Genomic DNA, 21,424 nt, shown 5'->3' with positions numbered 1-21,424 from the left:
CCTGTCGGACTGCGGCAACATAGGACAAACATTTGCATACAGTTGCATTTCAATCCTCGCTCTGGTATTGAATGATTCACCAAGTGGAAGACACCAGTTTAATTACAGATTGTTCATGTGATTCTAGTTTGCAAATTTTGTTGAACACCTAACTGTTTTTTAACAAGGACAGCAACAAAGTGGTCCTCCTGACTCCCACTGAAGTATTGCGCAATGTTAGCACTGCACCTTGCAGTTGTCGGGTGTTTTACGAGGATGACAGAGAGACAGAAGCAAACTTCGCCGACTTACTGTACAACCTGCCTTTCGCCTGGGGAAGTAAACCTTACTCAAACATCTCGTAACTTACTCAAATCTAGGCCACTCAAAGGAAACTCCTCTCCCTAAGGTTTCCTGAATTAATCCTTCACAAATAAGTTTGTCCGATTCTTGGTAAGATGTTACAAGCACAGAGATCTGTTCATTGCCATTATAAATCCACTTGAGTTTCAGTGAGGAACTCATGTAAAAGGAGAACTGTTATCCCTCAGATAATTAATAAGACCAATGAGAAGCTCCTCCAGCACCACTAATCCAGAACCAGGGTGCAGATTAAGTAGGCTGCAAGCTATTTCCCCGAGCACATAAGGAGCTAAATGCTGGCTTGATAACTTGCCCATCAAGTTCTGTGCAAACTACGTAATGAAGAACTAAACTTACGGGAAGCTGAAGTTTCTCAAAAAATAGGGTTTTGCCTTTGATTTATTTTGCTTGCACCAGTTTTCTTTCAAGTTTCGGAATCTTCATTGACATTCGATTTAAGTTCAAAGTCATTGTATACTTTCAAGTTATATTCCAACATTGCACTAAACCACTTATCAATGTTTTCTACAGGGATTATGCAAAATAAATCATCTGAATTTAGCTATTCTGGGAGCTATCCAGAATCGAGCAAGATTCAGGTCAATGGTACTTTCAAGAATGTAGTTTTAGAGGTGCCCTTCTGACAATGAGGTTTCAGTTTGATGTGTACACCTTGTTGTCTCATTGTAGATAGGCTGAGATACTTTGGATGACATTCCAATGCCTGTTTAAATAGCACTATTTCCTCTCTCTTTCTTTGCCCCTTAGTCAACAAGAATTACAAAACCCTCCTCTTAAACTACCATTGAAATGGATAAGAACTCTGGTAGCAGATAAATTTATGCATTGGGTTTGGAAAACTTTAAACAAGAAAAAGTTGTACCAAAGTTTGGCTTCTTGAACAAAACTTCCATTGTTTCCTGGCTTACCTTCAAAAGGTTTAATCTAAGATCGAAGACCATTTAACCTCCAAGAGAGCATGACAATCCATCACACTTGTGGTAATTGTACAAACACAATAATGCTCTGCTGCTTTGACAAGTGTTTTCTTTCCATTTCCCCCCCCCCACTAAATGTCTCTGTCCAAAAGCTTTGCTCTATGGCACACTTGTACAAGATATACATGCAAGGGGAAGCTGAAAAGTGAAACAACATTTTTTTTTTAGTTGCACCATGACCCTTTCTCTTGCTGTGCCCTTTCTTAAACAGTGGGGAACTATGAAAACAGCTTCGTCCAGCTCAAATGCTGTGAATTGTTTTGACACTAAACTTGCCCTGGCTGATTCAAGAACTGGGCCGCAAGCTTAAGAACACATGCAGAGCACTCCCCGATGGCTCAGTGAAATGTATAGGCTCACCACCTCTGGAAATGACACCTGGTAGCTGTTGTATTAACTGGTTTCATTTGGAGCCAAAGGCCAGTGCTCTACGATTGACCTTTTCCCTTGAATTTGGTTTGGCCTGAGTTCCTTTACACTATAAAAACAACTCTTGCTGTAGGAATTTGTGTGTGTGTGTGTGTGTGTGTGTGTGTGTGTGTGTGGACAGTTGGACTTTTCTACAGTGGTTGCAGGTTCCATTGGCAGTCTCTGTCAAGATGAACTCGTTGGAGGCTGTGTTGGAGATGGGCTGTGAACTGGCACTCCGACAAGGCTGTGTCACATTCTTGAGTGGAGGAATTAATTTTTAATAGTGTTTGCAATTTGGGTCTTATGTTTGAGAAGCATTTTGGAAGCATAAATGCCGGTTTCTTTACAAATATAGTTAATTGAAGGGAGCTGGATTCCGTGAGTAATGAATACAAAGTCCTCAGTTGGTTTTGACATGGTCGTGTGAATTGCATTCTGAAGCAACTCAGTGTCATGTTATTGTATGGATGTGGACATCTACACTGGATATGATGGAGGACGGGTTGTAATCTTCAGGTCACCTTTAAAGAAACATACAGGCTGTCTAATTCATGCTGTCTATCAAGGTCTTTTCAAAGTCTTCACTGGGATTTCACTGCCATCCACGCTGTAATTGCAGCAAGAGGAACAGTCAGTTTTCTTTTTAACCAGTTGTATTGAACCTCATTTTTCATACTTTTTTCCTAATAATAGCCTGTTCATAAACTGGATTCAATTGAATAGTTCATTATGTGACTACCATATATAGACAAAGGAACAAAACCATTCAGTTCATCTTGCAAACAACCTCCGCAGTTTCCTTTCAATTTATTGACCTGTCCATTCTAATCTACATTGATCTTCTTTGATCAGAGAACTACTTCTCGAAATCAATCCTGCTTAGACCTTTTGAACTTTGAGTCTGCTTTCCTTTTTGCTAACATCAAAGGTTAGCTGGAAATAGTGTTCCATATGATGCAAGTCCAGTTATTCCTTAAATTATCTGTCTGTTTCTCTATAGTCTTCCTTTCTTGAAAACTCCTCTAATGGAGCCTTAACCTTTTTATTCCCTGCACAAGCTTCACTGAGTGCCTCCTTGACTAGAACTGTTGAGTTCAGAAGTAGAGATGCCTTACTGTTATTATACAGGGCCTTGCTGAGACTGCACATGAAGTATTGTGTGCAGTTTTAGTTCCCACTAACAAAGAAAGGATATACCTTCTAACTGGGGAGTACAGGGAAGGTTCACTAGGCCAATGTTGGGGATGGCAGGGCTGCCCTATGGGGAGAGATTGGTTCAACTTGGTGTGTATTCATTATTGTTCAAAGGATGAACTCAATCCAACTGAAATGTGTAAAATTCTTTCAGAGCTGAACAGACTAGATACAGAGAGGATGTCTTCCCAGTCTCAACCAGGGACACAGTGGTAGGATAAGGAATAGACAATTTAGGGATGAGATGAGGAAAACGTTCTTCACTCAATGGGTCACGATCCTGTGGAATTCTCTACCACAGAAGGCCAAGTCACTGAATATACTCAAGAAAGAGATATGCATTGTTAGAGTTTTAAAGGCATCAAGGGTGTGGGGAGAAATTGGGAATATAACAATGAGATAGAGGATCAGCCAGGATCATGTTGAATGGCAGAGCAGATTTGAAGGGCTGAATGGCCTATTCCTGCTCCTAATTTCTGTTCCTCTTCTTTCTCACTTGCTCAGTCCTTTCAAAAGAGGCTAAAATCTGGAATATTTAGCTCCCAACTGTGCCCAGTTTGCTGCTTGAACTTTTAAAATTTATAATGCATCATGTACTTCGGTCTGATTTGTGCTTCTAACTCTTTATTTCATGCAATAGGTATTTAAGCTGGAAATCTACGAGGTGTTCTTGAATTATTTCAAATTTCTGAATAAAATTTATTGTTTTATTTGAAAGTAGTGGTGCCTCAACTCCTGCAACTAAATGCAGGGAGGGATAGCACAGTGGTTATATGAGTGGACTTGGAATCCAGAGGCCTGGGACTTATAGTCAGATGCAAGTTCAAATTTCACCACAGAAGCTGCTGGATTTAAATTCACCTTCTGTTGCTAATCACTAGACAGGTTCAAGATAAAGGACAATTGGTGGCAACAACCCTTACCCAGTGCCACATACTGGCAGAGGTGGTAAATACCACAAGACGCCAGGAGTGGTCATCTGGGAAAATATCCATGAAGTTGCTACCAGTTCTGTTTCAAAATTACAGGGCATATTTCTAGCAGCATGAGATTTCTGTATGTATAAAACGTTATCAAAACAGTACTATTTGTGACTGGATTTACCGTTTTTTTTTCTGAACAGGAGAATGTTATAGCTGAATCAGTGCCTCCTAAATTGTCTGCAAGTACCCTCCAGCAGCCAGAGCATCACTTCCACAATGAGAAACCAGGTAGAAATTGTCTCCCTGTAAACTGTCTGATTTTCTTAGAGTTCTGTCCATTGTGGAGATGGACTGCCGCATTTTGAACAGTTCACATTGGCTTCATCTTATTCTTCAGCTGGGGTGGGGAGCAAGCAATACGTATCTTAAGAATAGTCATGTGCTTGTAGATGCATTCTGTGATCAAAGGGGTTAAGAGTCTTTGCCAGCCAAAGTTCCAAATGGTAACTTGCTGGTCAATCAATTAGTGAATATAAGAGAAATAACAACGAGCAGTCTGAGGTTGGGATTCTGCATTAGTTTAACCTCATGGTGTTTGCATTATATTTGTAAAGAGCTGTGTGGCTGGCTTGAACTTTTAGAAGTGCCACAATTTGGGTACCTTTACTGTCTTGACCCATGCTCCGAATTGACAGAGCTCTGGATTGAAAGTGATCTCCCAAAATTAATTTATGAAGCTGAGTGAGATATATTGGGCTACTTTTTTTTAAGTCAAGACAAGAAAGGGTTCGGAAAAGATTTACAAGGACGTTGCCAGGATCAGAGGATTTGAGCGCTAGGGAGGGCCTGAATAGGCTGGGGCTGTTTTCTCTGGAGCATCAGAGGCTGAGGGGTGATCTTATAGAGGCTCATAAAATGGTGAGGGACATGGCTAGGATAAATAGACATAGTCTTTTTGTTGGGATGGGGGAGTCCAGCTCGAGAGGGCACAGCGTTAGGGTGAGAGGGGAAAGACTTAAAAGGGACGTAAGGGGCAACTTCTTCACAAAGAGGGTGGTGCTTGAATGGATTGAGCTGCCAACGAAAGTAGAGAAGGCTGGTGCAATACCAATATTTTAAAAGGCATCTGGATGGGAATGTGAGCAGCAAAGGTTTAGAGGGATTTGGGCCAAGTGCTGACAAATGGGACTAGATTAGTTTAGGATATCTGGTCAGCATGGATGAGTTGGACCGAAGGGTTTGTTTCTGTGCTGTACATCTCTGACTCTCTCCCACGTCCCCAAAAATACAAACTTTACTAAGGTAGTGCGCCAATGTCCATTTCTCCTTCCCACAGTCTTTTTTCTTCAACTTGGGTAGATAACATCAGAACAAAAATAAATGTGGCATTTATGATCGAATCTGACAGTGGAATATAATAGTTGGCGACATAATTTACAGATCGGGCAGACTGAACAGAAAGTTATTACTTTTAATCACAAAACAGATAAAAACTATGCAAGGTCAACAGGCATTTCTCATCACAGAAATTATGTCAAAGTGTTTGTACGTTTTGTGACTCCAAACAAGTAGATATGAAAGCGAATAGCAATTGAGAGATTTGTCAAACTCAGTGGAACCTTCTCAGCACGACATTGAGACCAATCATTCAGATATCAACATTTCAATACAAAATGTAGTTATCATTGAATTGGTCACAATGATTTGACATAGTTCCAAAATCAATTTGGCTTAATTTTAGTTGGCATGGTGGAATTTCAACAGTTCTTCTCTGGATGATGAGGGCATTGACTTTGACTTTGGGGTCTAATCCTCCAGATTAGAATGGCTCAAATGGGAACCTGTTAAAAACTTTGGACCTGTAACCTTATTTATAAGGGTTAGGCAGTTAGAAATTAAGTTGCTGTGGCCCTTGCCATTCATAAAAAAAGTGCTTAGAATAAATATTTTGAGGAGAAAACCTTCCATGCTGGAGCTAATCTTTTGTATTTATCCAACATTGACCCTCGTTCCAAACTGGAGTCAGTTCATTAGGATTGGAATGAGGAGATATTCACAAACACTGGTTTTATTCTGTGTTTTTTACTAGTACTTTGAAACAAATTTCTTAACTATTTCATGAGCTTGGCTAAGTTTAAATAATTCCACAGTCACCAGAATTGAATCTGCACGCTTTCTGATTTGGCACATCAAAGCTTGATACTCTGGAACCCTCCACCATTGGTTGGAAAGGTTGGCATGGCTTGCGGAATGCAGCTTGTAGTCTGCCCAGTGCCTCCCTCCTATCCTGGGGCCTCTCTTACGGTCTCTGGAGGGTGGCAGAGATGCTGGATGCCCAACCTATCCTGGGGCCTATTGAGGCCTTTCAAATGATGACCACATGACATGGGAAGCCTGGCAACTTTCACTTCCTGGGCAGGAAAGGGGTTGTTCCTTCTTTTCTCCAGTATTCATCGCGGGCATCCTCCTTGTCCTGTTTGCTATTCCTTCCATGCACCACCACGCACATCCACTCACTGCTCCCCCCACCCCCCACTCCCCAACTGACCACCAGCCACCCCTCCCACAAACTCTCAACCCCAACAGACCCAGCCCCAAACTCCAACATCCCATCCAGTTGTAACTTGGTAACTTTTAGCTCATGGCTTATCTTCTGGGGGAATGGTCGGGGCCCTGGCAGTGGCCACCCCACCCTTCCCTGGCATTGCTGGGATTACAAGAGCTGACAGCCATCAGACTCACCAGCTGCTGTCTCGAAGACAGGACCTCCTCCCTGATGTGAGGTTTTATCAGAAAGCCATAAAAGCTGCTCCCAAATGATCAAAGGACAGTGAGGCACTGGGGAGTGGGGCAGGCCATTGACTACTTACCCATCCCCAGGTGACCAGGGACTAGGGTGTCTCATAAAACCATCCAAATGGCTCAATTCACTGGCTGTCCTTGCTGCCTTCTCTCCCCACTGAGGTAAATGTTCCAGGAATGTTGCTTTCACTGCTCTCTTGTCCTGTGTGTGAGCTTGAACACTCAGCACTAGTAAGCTGGCTGACCTAAATTGGTAGCACAATTGGGGGCGTTTTGGCTGATTTTATTTCCCCGGTAGGTGGCCCCAGATGAAGTCAGCTAAACTGCAGAGTTGGAGTATCAAACAGGGAGCCTCCTGGTCTGAGTTCCGATAAGATTGGAGAGAGTGAGAGAGAGAGAGAGAGAGAGAAAGGAGCGAATTTTTTGCACAACTTTTCAAAATCCGGAAGTGCATAGCAATTCTCGTATTAACATTTCAAAACCAAAACTGAGGATATTGAAGGATCGCAGGTGTTCTGTGCTTTGATCTATTGCTCTATCATAGGAAAACAGCCTGCGTGTCGTCAATTGATTTATGACAATGTGGTGCCTTCAGTGAAATTTCAAATTTCATTATCATTATAATATATCCAGTAAAATAAGTTTTTTGTGTTAAAATCAGGATCCTGTTTCTCTTCATCAGAGAAACTGGACTGGCCAAAGAACATGCTGTTGAACATTTTTTATACTGGGTTGATGCATACAAAATTACTATGGGAAATCATTAGCCACAATTGTGTAAGTTTCTGTTTTTCCTCTGTGTAACACTAGGAGGCATCCCATCCTCAGCAAAATTAAACTGAGAAACGAATTAGCAGAAGGTAATAATACAGTCTGCATCTCTGTCAAACTATATAGAACATTATCACCCCATATCTAGGTCACTAAGTAAGCAAGGGTGCAAATGGTAATAAATCATGATGTGGACAGAACGGGACAGACAAACTTATGAAAAGTTGATGCTAATTTTTGCAATTGTTTGACAGATTTAATTCGGAACACAAATGCCAGATTCAAACAAGTAGCAGCTGAATGCCAGACGAGTGAAGATACGTTTTGCTTATCTAAAGTAGGTAAGTGAATAACACAGAGATGACTTAATAACAAAGTAACATAAGTGATGGTACAGCAGTTTGCCCATTGCACAAATATTTGCAATTTCCTCTCACCCTTGGTCATCCATCAGAGATGGGGTAAGCAACAAAACTGTGACAGGTAATCTGAAATAATTAACAATTAATTTCCCAATGGTTAAGCATGCCACTTTATTGATGAGCAGAGCAGTCAGCTGTCTAGTTGTTTTAACTTCCTCAAGGACGTAAATAAATCTTTGAAGCTCAAAATCTAACATATATTTGAAAAATAAATTAATCCACATGGTTGTATTTGAACTGAATGAGTTGGCTTCGTCTTTTTACATGTCCCCACAGGAGATGGGGGAGATCTAAATGAATATTTTGCATCAGTGGTTACTGTAGAGAATTTCATGGAATATATAGAATGTGGGAAATAGATGGTGACATCTTGAAAAATATCCATATTACAGAGGCAGAGCAGCTGTATGTTTTAAAACACACACAAAAGTAGATAAGTCCCCAGGACCTGATCAGGTGTACCGTAGAACTCCGTGGGAAGCCAAGGAAGTGATTGGTGGACCCCTTGCTGAGATATTTCTATCATCAATAGTCACAGGTTGAGGTGCCGCTATTTAAGAAAGTTTGTATGGGAAAGCCGAGGAATTATAGACCGGTGAGTCTGACATCAGTGGTGGCAAGTTGTTGGAGACAATCCTGAGGAACATGATTTACATGTATTTGGAAAGGCAAGGACTAATGAGGGATAGTCAGCATGGCTTAGTTCATGGAAAATCATGTCTCATGAACTTGACTGAGTTTTTTGGAGAAGTAATGAAAAGGATTGATATGGGCAGAGCAGTAGATGTGATCTATACGGACATCAGTAAGGAGTTGGGACAAGGTTCCCCATGGGAGCCTGGTTAGCAAAGTTAGATCTCACAGAATACAGGGGAAACTAGCCATTTGGATACAGAACTGCCTCAAAGGTCGAAGACAGAGGGTGGTGGTGGAAGGTTGCTTTTCAGACTGGAGGCCTTAGACCAATAGTGTAGCACAAGGATCAGTGCTGGGTCCACTACTTTTCAACATTTATATAAATGATTTGGATGTCAACATAGGAGGTAGAGTTAGTAAGTTTGTAGATGACACCAAAATTGGAGGTGTGGTCGACAGCACAGAGTGCAATGGGATCTTGATCAGATGGGCCAATGGGCTGAGGAGTGGCAGATGGAGTTTAATTTAGATAAATGTGAGGTGCTGCATTTTGGAAAAGCATATCAGAGCAGGACTTATACACTTAACGGTAAGATCCTAGGGCGTGTTGCTGAACAAATTCATAGTTCCTTGAAATTGGAGTCGCAGGTAGATAGGATAGTGAAGAAGGTATTTGGTATGCTTTCCTTTATTGGTCAGAGCATGGAATATAGGAGTTGGGGTCATGCTGCAGTTGTACAGGACATTGGTCAGGGCATAAATGGAATATTGTATTTCTGGTCTCCTTCTTATTGGGAAAATGTAAAACTTGAAAAAGTTCAGAAAAGATTTACAAGGATGTTGCCAGGATTTGACCTTTAGGGAGAAGCTGTATAATCTGGGGCTATTTTCCCTGGAGTGTCAGAGGCTGAGGGGTGACTTCAGAGGTTTACAAAATCATGAGGATAGGGTAAATAGACAAGGTTCTGGATTAGTGGTGCTGGAAGAGCACAGCAGTTCAGGCAGCATCCAAGCAGCAGCAAAATTGACGTTTCGGGCAAAAGCCCTTCATCAGCCCTTACTTCGTTGATTTTAAATAGACAAGATATTTTCCCTGGGATGGGGAGTTCAGAACTAGAGGGCATAGGTTTAGGGTGAGAGAGGAAGATATCAAAGAGACCTAAGGGGCAATTTTTCATGCAGAGGGGGGTACGTGTATGGAATGAGCTGTCAGAGGAAGTGGTGGAGGCTGGTACAATTACAGCATTTAAAAGGCATCTGGCTGGGTATATGAATAGGAAGGGTTTAGAGTGATATGGGCCAAATGCTGCCAAATGGGACTGGATTAATTTAGGATATCTGTTCAGCATGGACGAATTGGACCAAACGGTTTGTTTCCATGCTGTACATCACTGACTCTATGCCTCCATGTCTACAGCAAAGTCAACTGATTTCTTCCAACAAAATGAGCTGGAAAACGCTGCTGTGAATGTAGTCATTATTTGCCACTTTTCTATTATGACAGAATAACAGGCAATATCAAATTAATTTTCAAACTTGTTTGTCACACCAGGTAAAAGTGTAAGACATCTGATTAAGTACCCGCTCCAATACGCAGATTGGCTAGCCTGTGGTGTGTGTGTTCATGTGAAATGATGGAAGATGGAGTAAAAGTATATGCCGGGGCTACCCATATGATTCATGCTTAAATCATTATAGAACATAAAACATTACAGAGCAAGGCAGGCCCTTCGGCCCTTGGTGTTGTACCAACCTGTGGAACCAATCTGAAGCCCATCTAACTGACACTATTCCATTCTCGTCCATATGCCTATCCAATGACCATTTGAATGCCCTTAAACTTGGCAAGTCTACAGTACAGCCCTACTACTCTCTCTAAGTAAAGAAACTACCTTTGACATTTGTCCTACATCTATCACCCCTCATGCTAGCCATCGCCATCTGAGGAAAAAAGCTCTCACTGTCCCAACCTATCTAACCCTCTGATTATCTTATATTGCTGAACTGCACAGACCAGTAGCTTTCGTACCTTACCTGTGTTACACTAGTCAGACTTGGCTGGAATAGTTCTGCTAGTGCTATGATAGGCTTTAGTGCGCACGGTTAGCGAGAGACTAAATATCATACAGCAGCACTTTTCCTTCTGATCCATATTTACTTTGTCTCTGGTTGAAGGTAGGTGTAGCAAGCTAGTGGTTCAGGTTTGATTGTCAAGCAATGATGATTGAATAGGATTGTCACAATTCACTTGCCACATTCATGGGCAAGGCATTCGAGGGTAACTGGTGACTTCAGAACTTTACCTCAGTATAAACCAGCCACTGCTGGGAAGGGAATAACATGCGAATGTCCAGTGTCTGTTAACAGATAAAAATATTTTACATTTGTCAATTGAATGCGTTAAGTTATCACTTAACTAAAATTGACATGATATGAATCAATCCACCCTGGGGGCTGGTACAATTACAGCATTTAAAAGGCATCTGGCTGGGTATATGAATAGGAAGGGTTTAGAGTGATATGGGCCAAATGCTGCCAAATGGGACTGGATTAATTTAGGATATCTGTTCAGCATGGACGAATTGGACCAAACGGTTTGTTTCCATGCTGTACATCACTGACTCTATGCCTCCATGTCTACAGCAAAGTCAACTGAATTTTTGACTGCATATTAAAATGAATTCATAGAATCTCTACAGTGTGGAAGCAGGAGATTCGGCCCAGAGTCCACACTGACCCTCCAAAGAGCATTCCATCCAGACCTACCCCATTACTGTAACCTTGCATTTTCCATGGCTAATCCATCTAACTTCCACATTCCTAGACACAATGAACAATTTAGCCTGGGAGAAAGTGAGGACTGCAGATGCTGGAGATCAGAGCTGAAAATGTGTTGCTGGAAAAGCGCAGCAGGTCAGGCAGCATCCAATTTAGCCTGCCCACTCCACCTAACTTGCACACCTCTGGACTGAGAGGAAACCGGAGCACTCTGAGGGAAACCAAACAGACATGAGGGTGGAATCAATCCTGAGTCCCGAGCACTGAGGGGCATGAGTCATATCGAACATACATATATAACTTTTAGACCTCGGTAAAGTATTTCAACGAAATCTGGTTGTCACAATATAAGTGAATGTCATTATTTGTTCATTCATCACTTAGGGTCTCAGATGCTCTTTAAAATTGTGACGTTAACTACTGAGCCACCATGTCACTCTGGTTTATTGGAACCATGTCACCAAAAGGTTCCAAATGAGATGTTTTTGAATTTACATGCATAATACATTTTAATTGTTGTCCAAATGCTTAGGCTTTTCCCCCACTCCCCTTCTGACTAACTTGTTCCCTTCTTTTGCAAAGGAGATGCCATCATTCAACCATAAATGTAAAGGTAAAGTTGCTATAGTCCGACTGAGCCATGGGCCTTCTGCCTCACTGGGAGGAGATGACAGATGCTGGTTTAACCTGAGGGTCACCACACCTCAGGCAAAGGGAAAGATTGAGAAGGAGAGTCCTTTTGTGGTAACCTCAGCTGATATGGGAATTGAACCCACACTGTTGGCATCACTGTGCATCACCAAATAGCTGAGCTAACAGTCAGTGCACCAGTCCCAATTCTGTCATTCTCTCAATGTCCACATTTTATTCAAGGTGGTACATTAGTAAGCAGGAGGAGGTGTGAACTTCTGTTCTTCCTCTTCCTAACCCTTGCATATTGAGGCGTATTGACAATGAACAGCATAGACTATAAACCAAAACCAGGACAATGTTTGAGCCTTGTAGCTTGGTAGCTCACTGCCATTAATAAACCCAACCACCAGAAATGCTCCCAAATACCCTTATTCTAAAGATTATAGGAGGAATTTGCTTTTTATGTATGTGACAGAATTCTCTAAACAATGGTGAACTGGAGTGAGCATCAAAAGTTGAACGATGAGTTGGTCCATCCTGTAAATGCTGAGGTTGCTGGAAGAGGTTAGAGGCGGAGTACTCCAGCAGTGGGCAAGTCACCTCCCATCACTCAAAAACCTCTCCAGTACCTTCGAGACAAAGATCTGAACTATGATGGAATATCCTCAATTTCATTAATCAAGAAGCTGCAAACTGTCCAAGTTAAAGGAATCCACTAATCATCATCTTGTCCACCAGTTTAATCATCCATGCCACTGCTGTCTGCAGGAGGTTTTGTCATGGTTCATCAAAGTTGTTTCAGCACTGTGTGAAAAACCATGGACCCCACCACCTGGAATAACAAGGACATGAGGGGCATGAGAATACAGTCATCTTCAACTTCTCTTCTGTCACACAGCACCTTGACTTGGACATGCAGCTATTTCTACTGTAATGCAATGGTTGCATTCTTGTGCAATCCCGTGTAAGAGAAAAATCATGCTTTAGAAACAGCACTTAAAGCGTTGGTGATGTAATCGCATTACAGCCAATATATGTTTTAAAAGATGACGCTTTAGAAACAGTGTCCCCAGTTCGTCAATCACAATTGCGGTGAATTTGTGTTAGAAACACTCGTTATAGCAAAACAACCTGTATATTGGCTAGCAGTGCCCATGGGACCCTGGGTTTCATTAATACAGGTACTAAGTACAAAAGCATGAGTCAAATCGAACATATATAAATTTTAGACCTCGGTAAAATATTCCAATGAAATCTGGTTGTCACAATATAAGTGAATGTCATTATTTGTTAATTCGTCACTTAGGGTCTCAGATGCTCTTTAAAATTGTGACATTAAGTGAGACTACTTTAAATGAGCTAGAGGTTCCCTTGGGAATCTAGAGTCAGGGTTTCTTAGTCAGTGCATGAAGATTTAGATAGATTAACTAGTTTCCAAGTTAATATTGTCCGTCTGTTTTGTTTGTCACAATTTAGGGATACCCCGTGAGTCAATTGGGTTGTTTGATCTCTCCATAGATGCTTTCAGAAGATCCCAGGCTGTCCAAGACTGAGCTGGTACACACTGGAGGCAATGATGAATTTTGTGTTTACTGTCTACTTTGAATAAGACGAGGTTCTTAATGTGCAGAAAGTGGTCCAGAACCTCATCTCTAAAGTTAACTGATGATCTTTATTGTTTTCACCAAGCTAGTGAGATCATCTCCTGGTAGAGAGGCCAGTGAACTCTGAACGGGGTCCAACTTACAACTGGTGGCTGAACAAACGTGCAAACTTAGTCACAGGAGTAGGCTATTTGAGCCTCTCAAGCCTACACTGTCATAATCTCAACTCAAATTTCCGACCTTCTCTCCCCCGTCTTCATGTCCGTCAAATATTTGCCCCCTTTATCTTAAAATTATTAACTAACTTTGCCTCCATTGTTCCCTGGGGGACGAGCATTCCAAAGCTCTCTGACCTTCAGAAATACTTTGTTCTCAAATACATTTTAAAGGTAGCCCTTTCATTTTAGAATGCCTGCTCCATGATGAGTGGTGGAGTAGGGACAGCGCACTTAAAGGGAGAAATCGTTCCTACGTGTAAAAGTAACAAGAGTGCAAAGGTCGAGATATCATGTAATTTGGAGAAAACAAGAGTGATGTATGGAAAATTAAAACTTTCTCTCTTAGTGAATAGTTACGATCAGGAATGTACTGCCTGAAAATGTGGTGTAGTCAGGTTCAGTTGAGGCATTCAAGAGGCCACAGAATCATAGAGTCGTAGAGATGTACAGCATTGAAACAGACCCTTCGGTCCAACCCGTCCATGCCGACTGGATATCCCAACCCAATCTAGTCCTACCTGCCAGCACCCGGCCCATATCCCTCCAAACCCTCCTTATTCATATATCCATCCAAATGCCTCTTAAATGTTGCAATTGTACCAGCCTCCGCCACTTCCTTTGGCAGTTCATTCAATACACGTACCACCCGCTGCATGAAAAAGTTTCCCCTTAGGTCTCTTTTTATGTCTTTCCCCTCTCATCCTAAACCTATGCCCTCGAGTTCTGGATTCCCTGACCCCAGGGAAAAGACTTTGCCTATTTACTCTGTCCATGCCCCTCACTCCTCAGCCTATGACACTCCAGGGAAAACAGTCCCAGCCTGTTCAGCCTCTCCCCATAGCTCAAATCCTCCACCCCGGCAACTTTCTTGTAAATGTTTTCTGAACCCTTTCAAGTTTCACAACATCTTTCCGATAGGAAGGAGACCAGAATTGCACGCAATATTCCAACAGTGGCCTTACCAATGTCCTGTACAGCCACAACATGATTTCCCAACTCCTGTACTCAATACTCTGACTAATAAAAGAAAGCATACCAAATGCCTTTTTCACTATCCTATCTACCTGCAACTCCACTTTCAAGGAGCTATGAACCTGCACTCCAAGGTCTCTTTGTTCAGCAACACTCCCTAGGACCTTACCATTAAGTGTATAAGTCCTGCTACGATTTGCTTTCCCAAAATGCAGCACCTCACCGTTATCTGAATTAAACTCCATGTGCCACTTCTCAGCCCATTCGCTCATCTGTTGTAATCTGAGGTAACCGTCTTCGCTGTCCGCTACACCTCCAATTTTAGTGTCATCTGCAAACTTACTAACTGTACCTCTTATGCTTGCATCTAAATCATTTATGTAAATGACAAAAAGTAGAGGACTCAGCACCGATCCTTGTGGCACTCCACTGGTCACAGGCCTCCAGTCTGAAAAACAACCCTCCACCACCACCCTCTGTCTTCTACCTTTGAGCCAGTTCTGTATCCAAATGGCTAGTTCTCCCTGTATTCCCTGAGATCTAACCTTGCTATCAGTCTCCCATGGGGAACCTTGTCAAATCCCTTACTGAAGTCCATATAGATCACATCTACTGCTCTGCCCTCATCAATCCTCTTTGTTACTTCCTCAAAAATCTCAATCAAGTTTGTGAGACATGATTTCCCACGCACAAAATCATGTTGACTATTCCTAATCAGTTCTTGCCTTTCCAAATGCATGTACATCCTGTCCCACAGGATTCCCTCCAACAACTTGCCCACCACCGAAGTCAGGATCACTGGTCTATAGTTCCCTGGCTTGTCCTTACCACCCTTCTTAAACAGTGGCACCACGTTAGCCAACCTCCAGTCTTCCGGCACCTCACTTGTGACTATTGATGATACAAATATCTCAGGAAGAGGTCCAGCAATCACTTCTCTAGCTTCCCACAGAGTTCTCAGGTACTCCTGATCAGGTCCTAGGGATTTATCCACTTTTAACCATTTCAAGACATCCAGCACTTCCTCCTCTGAAATGTGGACATTTTTCAAGGTGTCACCATCTATTTCCCTCCATTCTATATCTTCCATATCCTTTTCCACAGTAAATACTGATGCAAAATATTCACTTAGTATCTCCCCCATTTTCTGCAACTCCACACAAAGGCCGCCTTGCTGATCTTTGAGGGGCCCTATTCTCTCCCTAGTTACCTTTTTGTCCTTAATGTATTTGTAAAAAACTTTGGGATTCTCCTTAATTCAGTTTGCCAAAGCTATCTCATGTCCCCTTTTTGCCCTCCTGATTTCTCTCTTAAGTATACTCCTACTTCCTTTTTACTCTTCTAAGGATTCACTCAATCTATCCTGTCTATACCTGACATATGCTTCCTTCTTTTTCTTAACCAAACCCTCAATTTCTTTAATCATCCAGCATTCCCTATACCTACCAGCCTTTCCTTTCACCCTGACACAAATATACTTTCTCTGGATTCTCGTTATCTCATTCCTGAAGTCTTCCCATTTTCCAGCCGTCCCTTTACCTGCGAACATCTGCCCCTAATCAGCTTTCGAAAGTTCTTGCCTACTACTGTCAAAATTAACCTTTCTCCAATTTAGAACTTCACCTTTTAGATCTGGTCAATCTTTGTCCATCATTATTTTAAATCTAATAGAATTATGGTCGCTGGCCCCAAAGTGCTCCCCCACTGACACCTCAGTCACCTGCCCTGCCTTATTTCCCAAGAGTAGGTCACATTTTGCACCTTGGTCAAAACAATGACTGCAGATGCTGGAAACCAGATTCTGGATTAGTGGTGCTGGAAGAGCACAGCAGTTCAGGCAGCATCTGACCAGCACCACTAATCCAGAAGATTTTACTGCTCCTCGAAGTTTTGTACTTTGTCTACTAGATACATCCACATACTGAATCAGAAAATTGTCTTGTACCCACTTTACAAATTCCTCTCCAGCTAAACCCTTAACACTATGGCAGTCCCAGTCTATGGAAAGTTAAAATCCCCTACCATAACCATCCCATTGTTCTTACAGATAGCTGAGATCTCCTTACAAGTTTGTTTCTCAATTTCCCTCTGACTATTAGGGGGTCTATAATACAATCCTAATAAGGTGATCATCCCTTTCTTATTTCTCAGTTCCACCCGAATAACTTCCCTGAATGTATTTCTGGGAATATCCTCCCTCAGCACAGCTGTAATGCTATCCCTTATCATAAATGCCATCCCCTCCTCTCTTGCCTCCCTTTCTATCCTTCCTGTAGCATTTGTTTCTTGGAATATTAAGCTGCCAGTCCTACCCATCCCTGAACCATGTTTCTGTAATTGCTATGATATCCCAGTCCCATGTTCCTAACCATGCCCCGAGTTCATCTACCTTCCCTGTTAGGCCCCTTGCATTGAACTAAATGCAATTTAATTTATCAGTCCTACCTTGTCTCTGCCTGCCCTGACTCTTTGACTTGCTTCTGTTCTCAACTGTACCAGTCTCAGACTGATCTCCTTCCTCACCATCTCCCTGAGTCCTGATGGACAGGATGGTCCTCTACCCAGTGGATCACCAAAGGAATCCATGCCACCCGAGCCTGCCAGCCAGGTCTGCGCCAGGTCAGTGCCATCTGTATGGTGTGGAGGCAACAGTACCATTAAAAGATCAATGATCATCTTCGCTCTGCCAGGGCAAGAGTTACACCCTTAGCTCCACTACCCTGCATTCATTCTCGCTCTGACGATTGCCTGCAGCATTTTCCCTCAGCCTCCCACACCACTGACCTTGCATAGCCTCTGCGCTGTCTCTTATGGTCTTTTGCTACATCTCCTCACCTTTTGTGAGAATGGTGCAGCCTGAGCCTTGGCAGGAGGTGGGAACAGTAGCAGAGAAAATGGTTGGGCAATACCAGAAAGACGATGGTGACCCTTAACGGGGGTTGAGTGGATTAGGTCATTGGTCTTCCAACGTCATTGTGCGTTTGCCCAGACAGCTGAGACTGCATTGACCCAGGAAGCAACTTCAGACCAGGCTGCCATGATCTGGTGTTGTGGCCTCAACTGCTGTTCCTGAGCAAAGAGGAAATCCTGCAGAATTAGGCCATTCGGCCCATCAAGTCTGCCCTGCCATTTAATGGTGGCTGATATTATACTGCGTGGATTGAAACTTAGTTAATAGAGTAGAAATAAACAGGTCCTTCTCAATATGGCAGGCTGACAAGGGTCAGTGCTAGGGCCACAACTATTCACAGTCTTTATAAGTTACTTCGATGTGGGGACCAAATGTAGTATTTTCCAAATCTTTTGACCTATAACTCGGAAGGCATCTGAGTTGTGAGGAGAATACAATATAACATTAGGTTATGTGAGTGGGTAAGAACACGGCAAATGAATATAATGTAATTAAGTATGAATTTATTCACTTTGATAGGTAAAATAATACAGGAGAGAGTAATTTTATATGCGCAGTGTGCTGTATGATGTACTGAAGTGCTCCATGCATTTAGATGATCATTTCTATGACTTAGTGCTATCTCTAACACATTAACCAACCAGGTGAGAGGTGGCTGGGAAATGTTGGAATCCAAAAGCCAGGGGACATTTGCCTGTGAGTTACTAAAAGCTAGCTATAAGTACAGCCAGCAATTAGGAAGGCAAATGAAATGTATCGCAAGGAGATTTGGAGTACAGGAGTAAAGATGTCTTGTTGCAATTGTGTCCAATTGCTGGGGATCAGACCTGGAGTGCTGTGTTCGGTTTTGGTCTCCTTCTTGAAGGCGGGGTATATTTGCAGGAGAGGGGTTGCAACAGAGTTCACCAGATTAATCCCTGGGAAGTGGGATTAGTTTGAGGAGAGATTGAGGAAACTAAGCCTGTGTTCTCTTGGGTTACAAAGAATGAGAGGTATCTTTTGACCCAGTGATAGGGACATGGACATTGCATCACAGGCATCCCAATCTATCCATTATAATGGCAGTGTTCTTATACACCAGATGATATAAACAGGCCTCATTATCAGTGTTGATTCAGGAAAAATATAATAATAATAATAATAATAATAATAATAATGTCAGAGTTCAGGGATAGTTTTGGTTTTCAATTCTTTTTACTACTAATCCAATTCTACCAATAGACTGTGTTGTAAAACCTTGCCAGTAGAAAGAACAGCTTACAACTGGGCAATCAATGGTTAAAACCATAGCAGTGCCCAAAGGGAAAAATCTGGATCTTTCTTCCTGAGTACACATATCTTTATAAAGTGCATGATTCCAGCCTCAATTATAATTATTCAAAAATGTGATTTTTTTTCATAAATTACTTCTATTCAAGAGGCTTGTGCTTAATGTGTGACATCCTGTTTTCAAAGGTTGTAAGGAACTGGACTGCAGCCAGAAAAGGAAAACAAGACCCAGGTAATTTACGTGCCCTAAATAGCTGCTTAAATATCTAATGTTTATTAAAATAATAGAGCATTTTATATGCGCAATGTGGTGTATGATGTACTGAAATAATCCATGCATTTAGGTTATCATCTATCTGATTTACTGCTATCTCCAACACATTAATCAACCACAGCTGGGTCCCAGTGGAAGCTGAACAAATGTAATAAACTAGTTAAGTGAGCTCTGCAAATTAGTTGAAAAGCTAGCTGTGTAAAGTGGTGCTTGGAATGAGACTTGCTTATCAGACAAATGCCATACACAATGGGTAGTTTCTGACTGCACCAATATCAATTCCTGTTGATTGATTTTTTTTTTGGGGGGGGGGTCTTCATTAAAACTTGTCTAAACTGCTGTCAGTCTAAGCAATCTGCTTTTACTGCACATTTAATCTGATTTTAACTATAAAGGAATAAAAATCAATGTTGGCTGTTGTGCAAAGTAAATGGGATCACTTTGGACTTCTAGTATATGTCTCATGTTATGTACCATTCTGTTAAATTCAATGGAGCGAAGTATCACACATTACCAGTGTGTAACAAACAGCAAGTACAGTTTTGCCTGTTATATAATGGCCCAAGAAAAACTTCTACCCCATAAAATGTTATGAATAGTATGCCATAGCTGCATAACCTACTGGAGTTCCACTTCGGAAATCAAATCCTAACCGACTGACAAATTTGTCCGATATAGCTTTGCATGTTGAAATGTAGTCCTTGCATCATGCCGTACCAGATCCTTTGTGTACACGAATAAAGAAAGTATTGTGCTTCAGTCAAAACTGTCACAGCATCGCAATGTCTCAAAATGCTTTTCAGCTCATGAACTACTTGTCAAGTAATTACTATTGTAATGTGTGGAACACAGCAGCCAGTTTATCTAGGGTGAGATTCAACACGCAGAAGTCAGATAAAGCTCAGAAAAGATTTACGAGGATGTTGCCAGGGTTGGAGAGTTTGAGCTTTAGGGAGAGGCTGAATAGGTTGGGGCTATTTTCCCTGGAGCATTGGAGGCTGAGGGGTGACTTTACAGAGGTTTATAAAATCATTGAGGGCCGTGGATAGGGATGAATAGATAAGGACTTTTTCCTGCAGTGGGGGAGGGCATAGGGTTAGGATGAGAGGGGAAAGATTTAAAAGGGACCTAAGGGGCAACTACTTCACACAGAGGTGGCATGTGTGTGGAATGAGCTGCCAGAGGATGTGGTGGAGGCTGGTACAATTGCAACATTTAAAATGCACCTAGATGGGTATATGAATAGAAAGGGTTTAGAGAGATATGGGCCAAGTGCTGATAAATGGGACTAGATTAGTTTAGGATATCTGGTTGGCATGGACGAATTGGACCGAAGGGCCTATTTCCATGCTATCCATCTCTATGAATCTAATGATCAACCTGTTTGTTTCTCTTGCCAGCTGAGTAGTAACTTGGTCGCTCAATGTACAAATCTCTTACAATGCCGGCACTATTCAAATGCACACCTTTCTCTCTAACAGGTCATACTCCAGTACCTCTGCTGAAGATGCTATTAAGAAAGCAGAAGTACCTCCCACTCCGCCCCCAAGACTTCCAAAGACTCACTCCAGAGCATCTTCTCTGGACCTCAATAAACTTTTCCAGCAAGGTAACCAAGGTAAGTCATCTTTCTATTGTATGTGATGAGGGAACTATGTTGTGGAAGTTCCTGTAGCTCTTTGTCCACATGCTTGCTTCAAGCAAAAAGAATAGCTCCTAACTCTTTGTATGAGACAAAAAGAGATTTTACTACATTTTTCATTTAGTTTTACCCAAATGCACCTTTAACCTTTTTATGCTGCATGTTATAACAAATCGTCAAGGATATTAGAATTTTGTGGTTTGTACCCAGAATTATGTTTAAATGCCCAACACAAACATATTGCATGTCGAAAATCTTGGAACTCTTTAAATCCTTGCAAAAAAGCCTGTCTTCCATCGTGTAGCTTTCAATTATATTTTGTCGTCTTACAGTATAACGTCCATAGAAGGTTGTACCTGTAGCTCAACAGATAGTCAGATGAGTAGGGTCGGCCTTCATTGTGTAGATGAACTAGATCAAGTTGGTTTTACTCCCACTTTAGCCTGAATTCTGCTAGGTTGCACTAATATTTCCAAACATTGCCTGAACTAGTGCAAGGGGATTGAGGAATTCCAAGCACAAGGTATGTATTGTGCAAATCAATCTTCCACATTTGTGCTGAAATGGATTAGCCCAAAGCAGAAGTTCCTGCTCCCAGCTGCGATGCCGCTCTCAGGTAGGGAA

The 21,424-nt window shown here is 41.9% G+C and overlaps 1 protein-coding gene across 5 annotated transcripts in view; it reads left to right on the top strand.

The window, feature by feature from the left end:
• Positions 1–21,424, top strand: part of reps2 (RALBP1 associated Eps domain containing 2) — a 196,472-nt gene that overhangs the window by 135,470 nt on the left and 39,578 nt on the right. For all 5 annotated transcript variants that reach the window (XM_060832954.1, XM_060832955.1, XM_060832953.1 and 2 more), the window contains 4 exons: positions 4,069–4,156; positions 7,696–7,782; positions 19,071–19,116; positions 20,640–20,776. In XM_060832954.1, coding sequence (XP_060688937.1) covers positions 4,069–4,156; positions 7,696–7,782; positions 19,071–19,116; positions 20,640–20,776 — 358 coding nt within the window. The remainder of the gene's footprint in view (positions 1–4,068; positions 4,157–7,695; positions 7,783–19,070; positions 19,117–20,639; positions 20,777–21,424) is intronic.

This window comes from Hemiscyllium ocellatum, chromosome 12 (genome assembly GCF_020745735.1).
Source record: "Hemiscyllium ocellatum isolate sHemOce1 chromosome 12, sHemOce1.pat.X.cur, whole genome shotgun sequence".
NCBI classification, from domain to species: domain Eukaryota; kingdom Metazoa; phylum Chordata; class Chondrichthyes; order Orectolobiformes; family Hemiscylliidae; genus Hemiscyllium; species Hemiscyllium ocellatum.
This window is presented reverse-complemented; position numbering and strand designations above follow the sequence as displayed.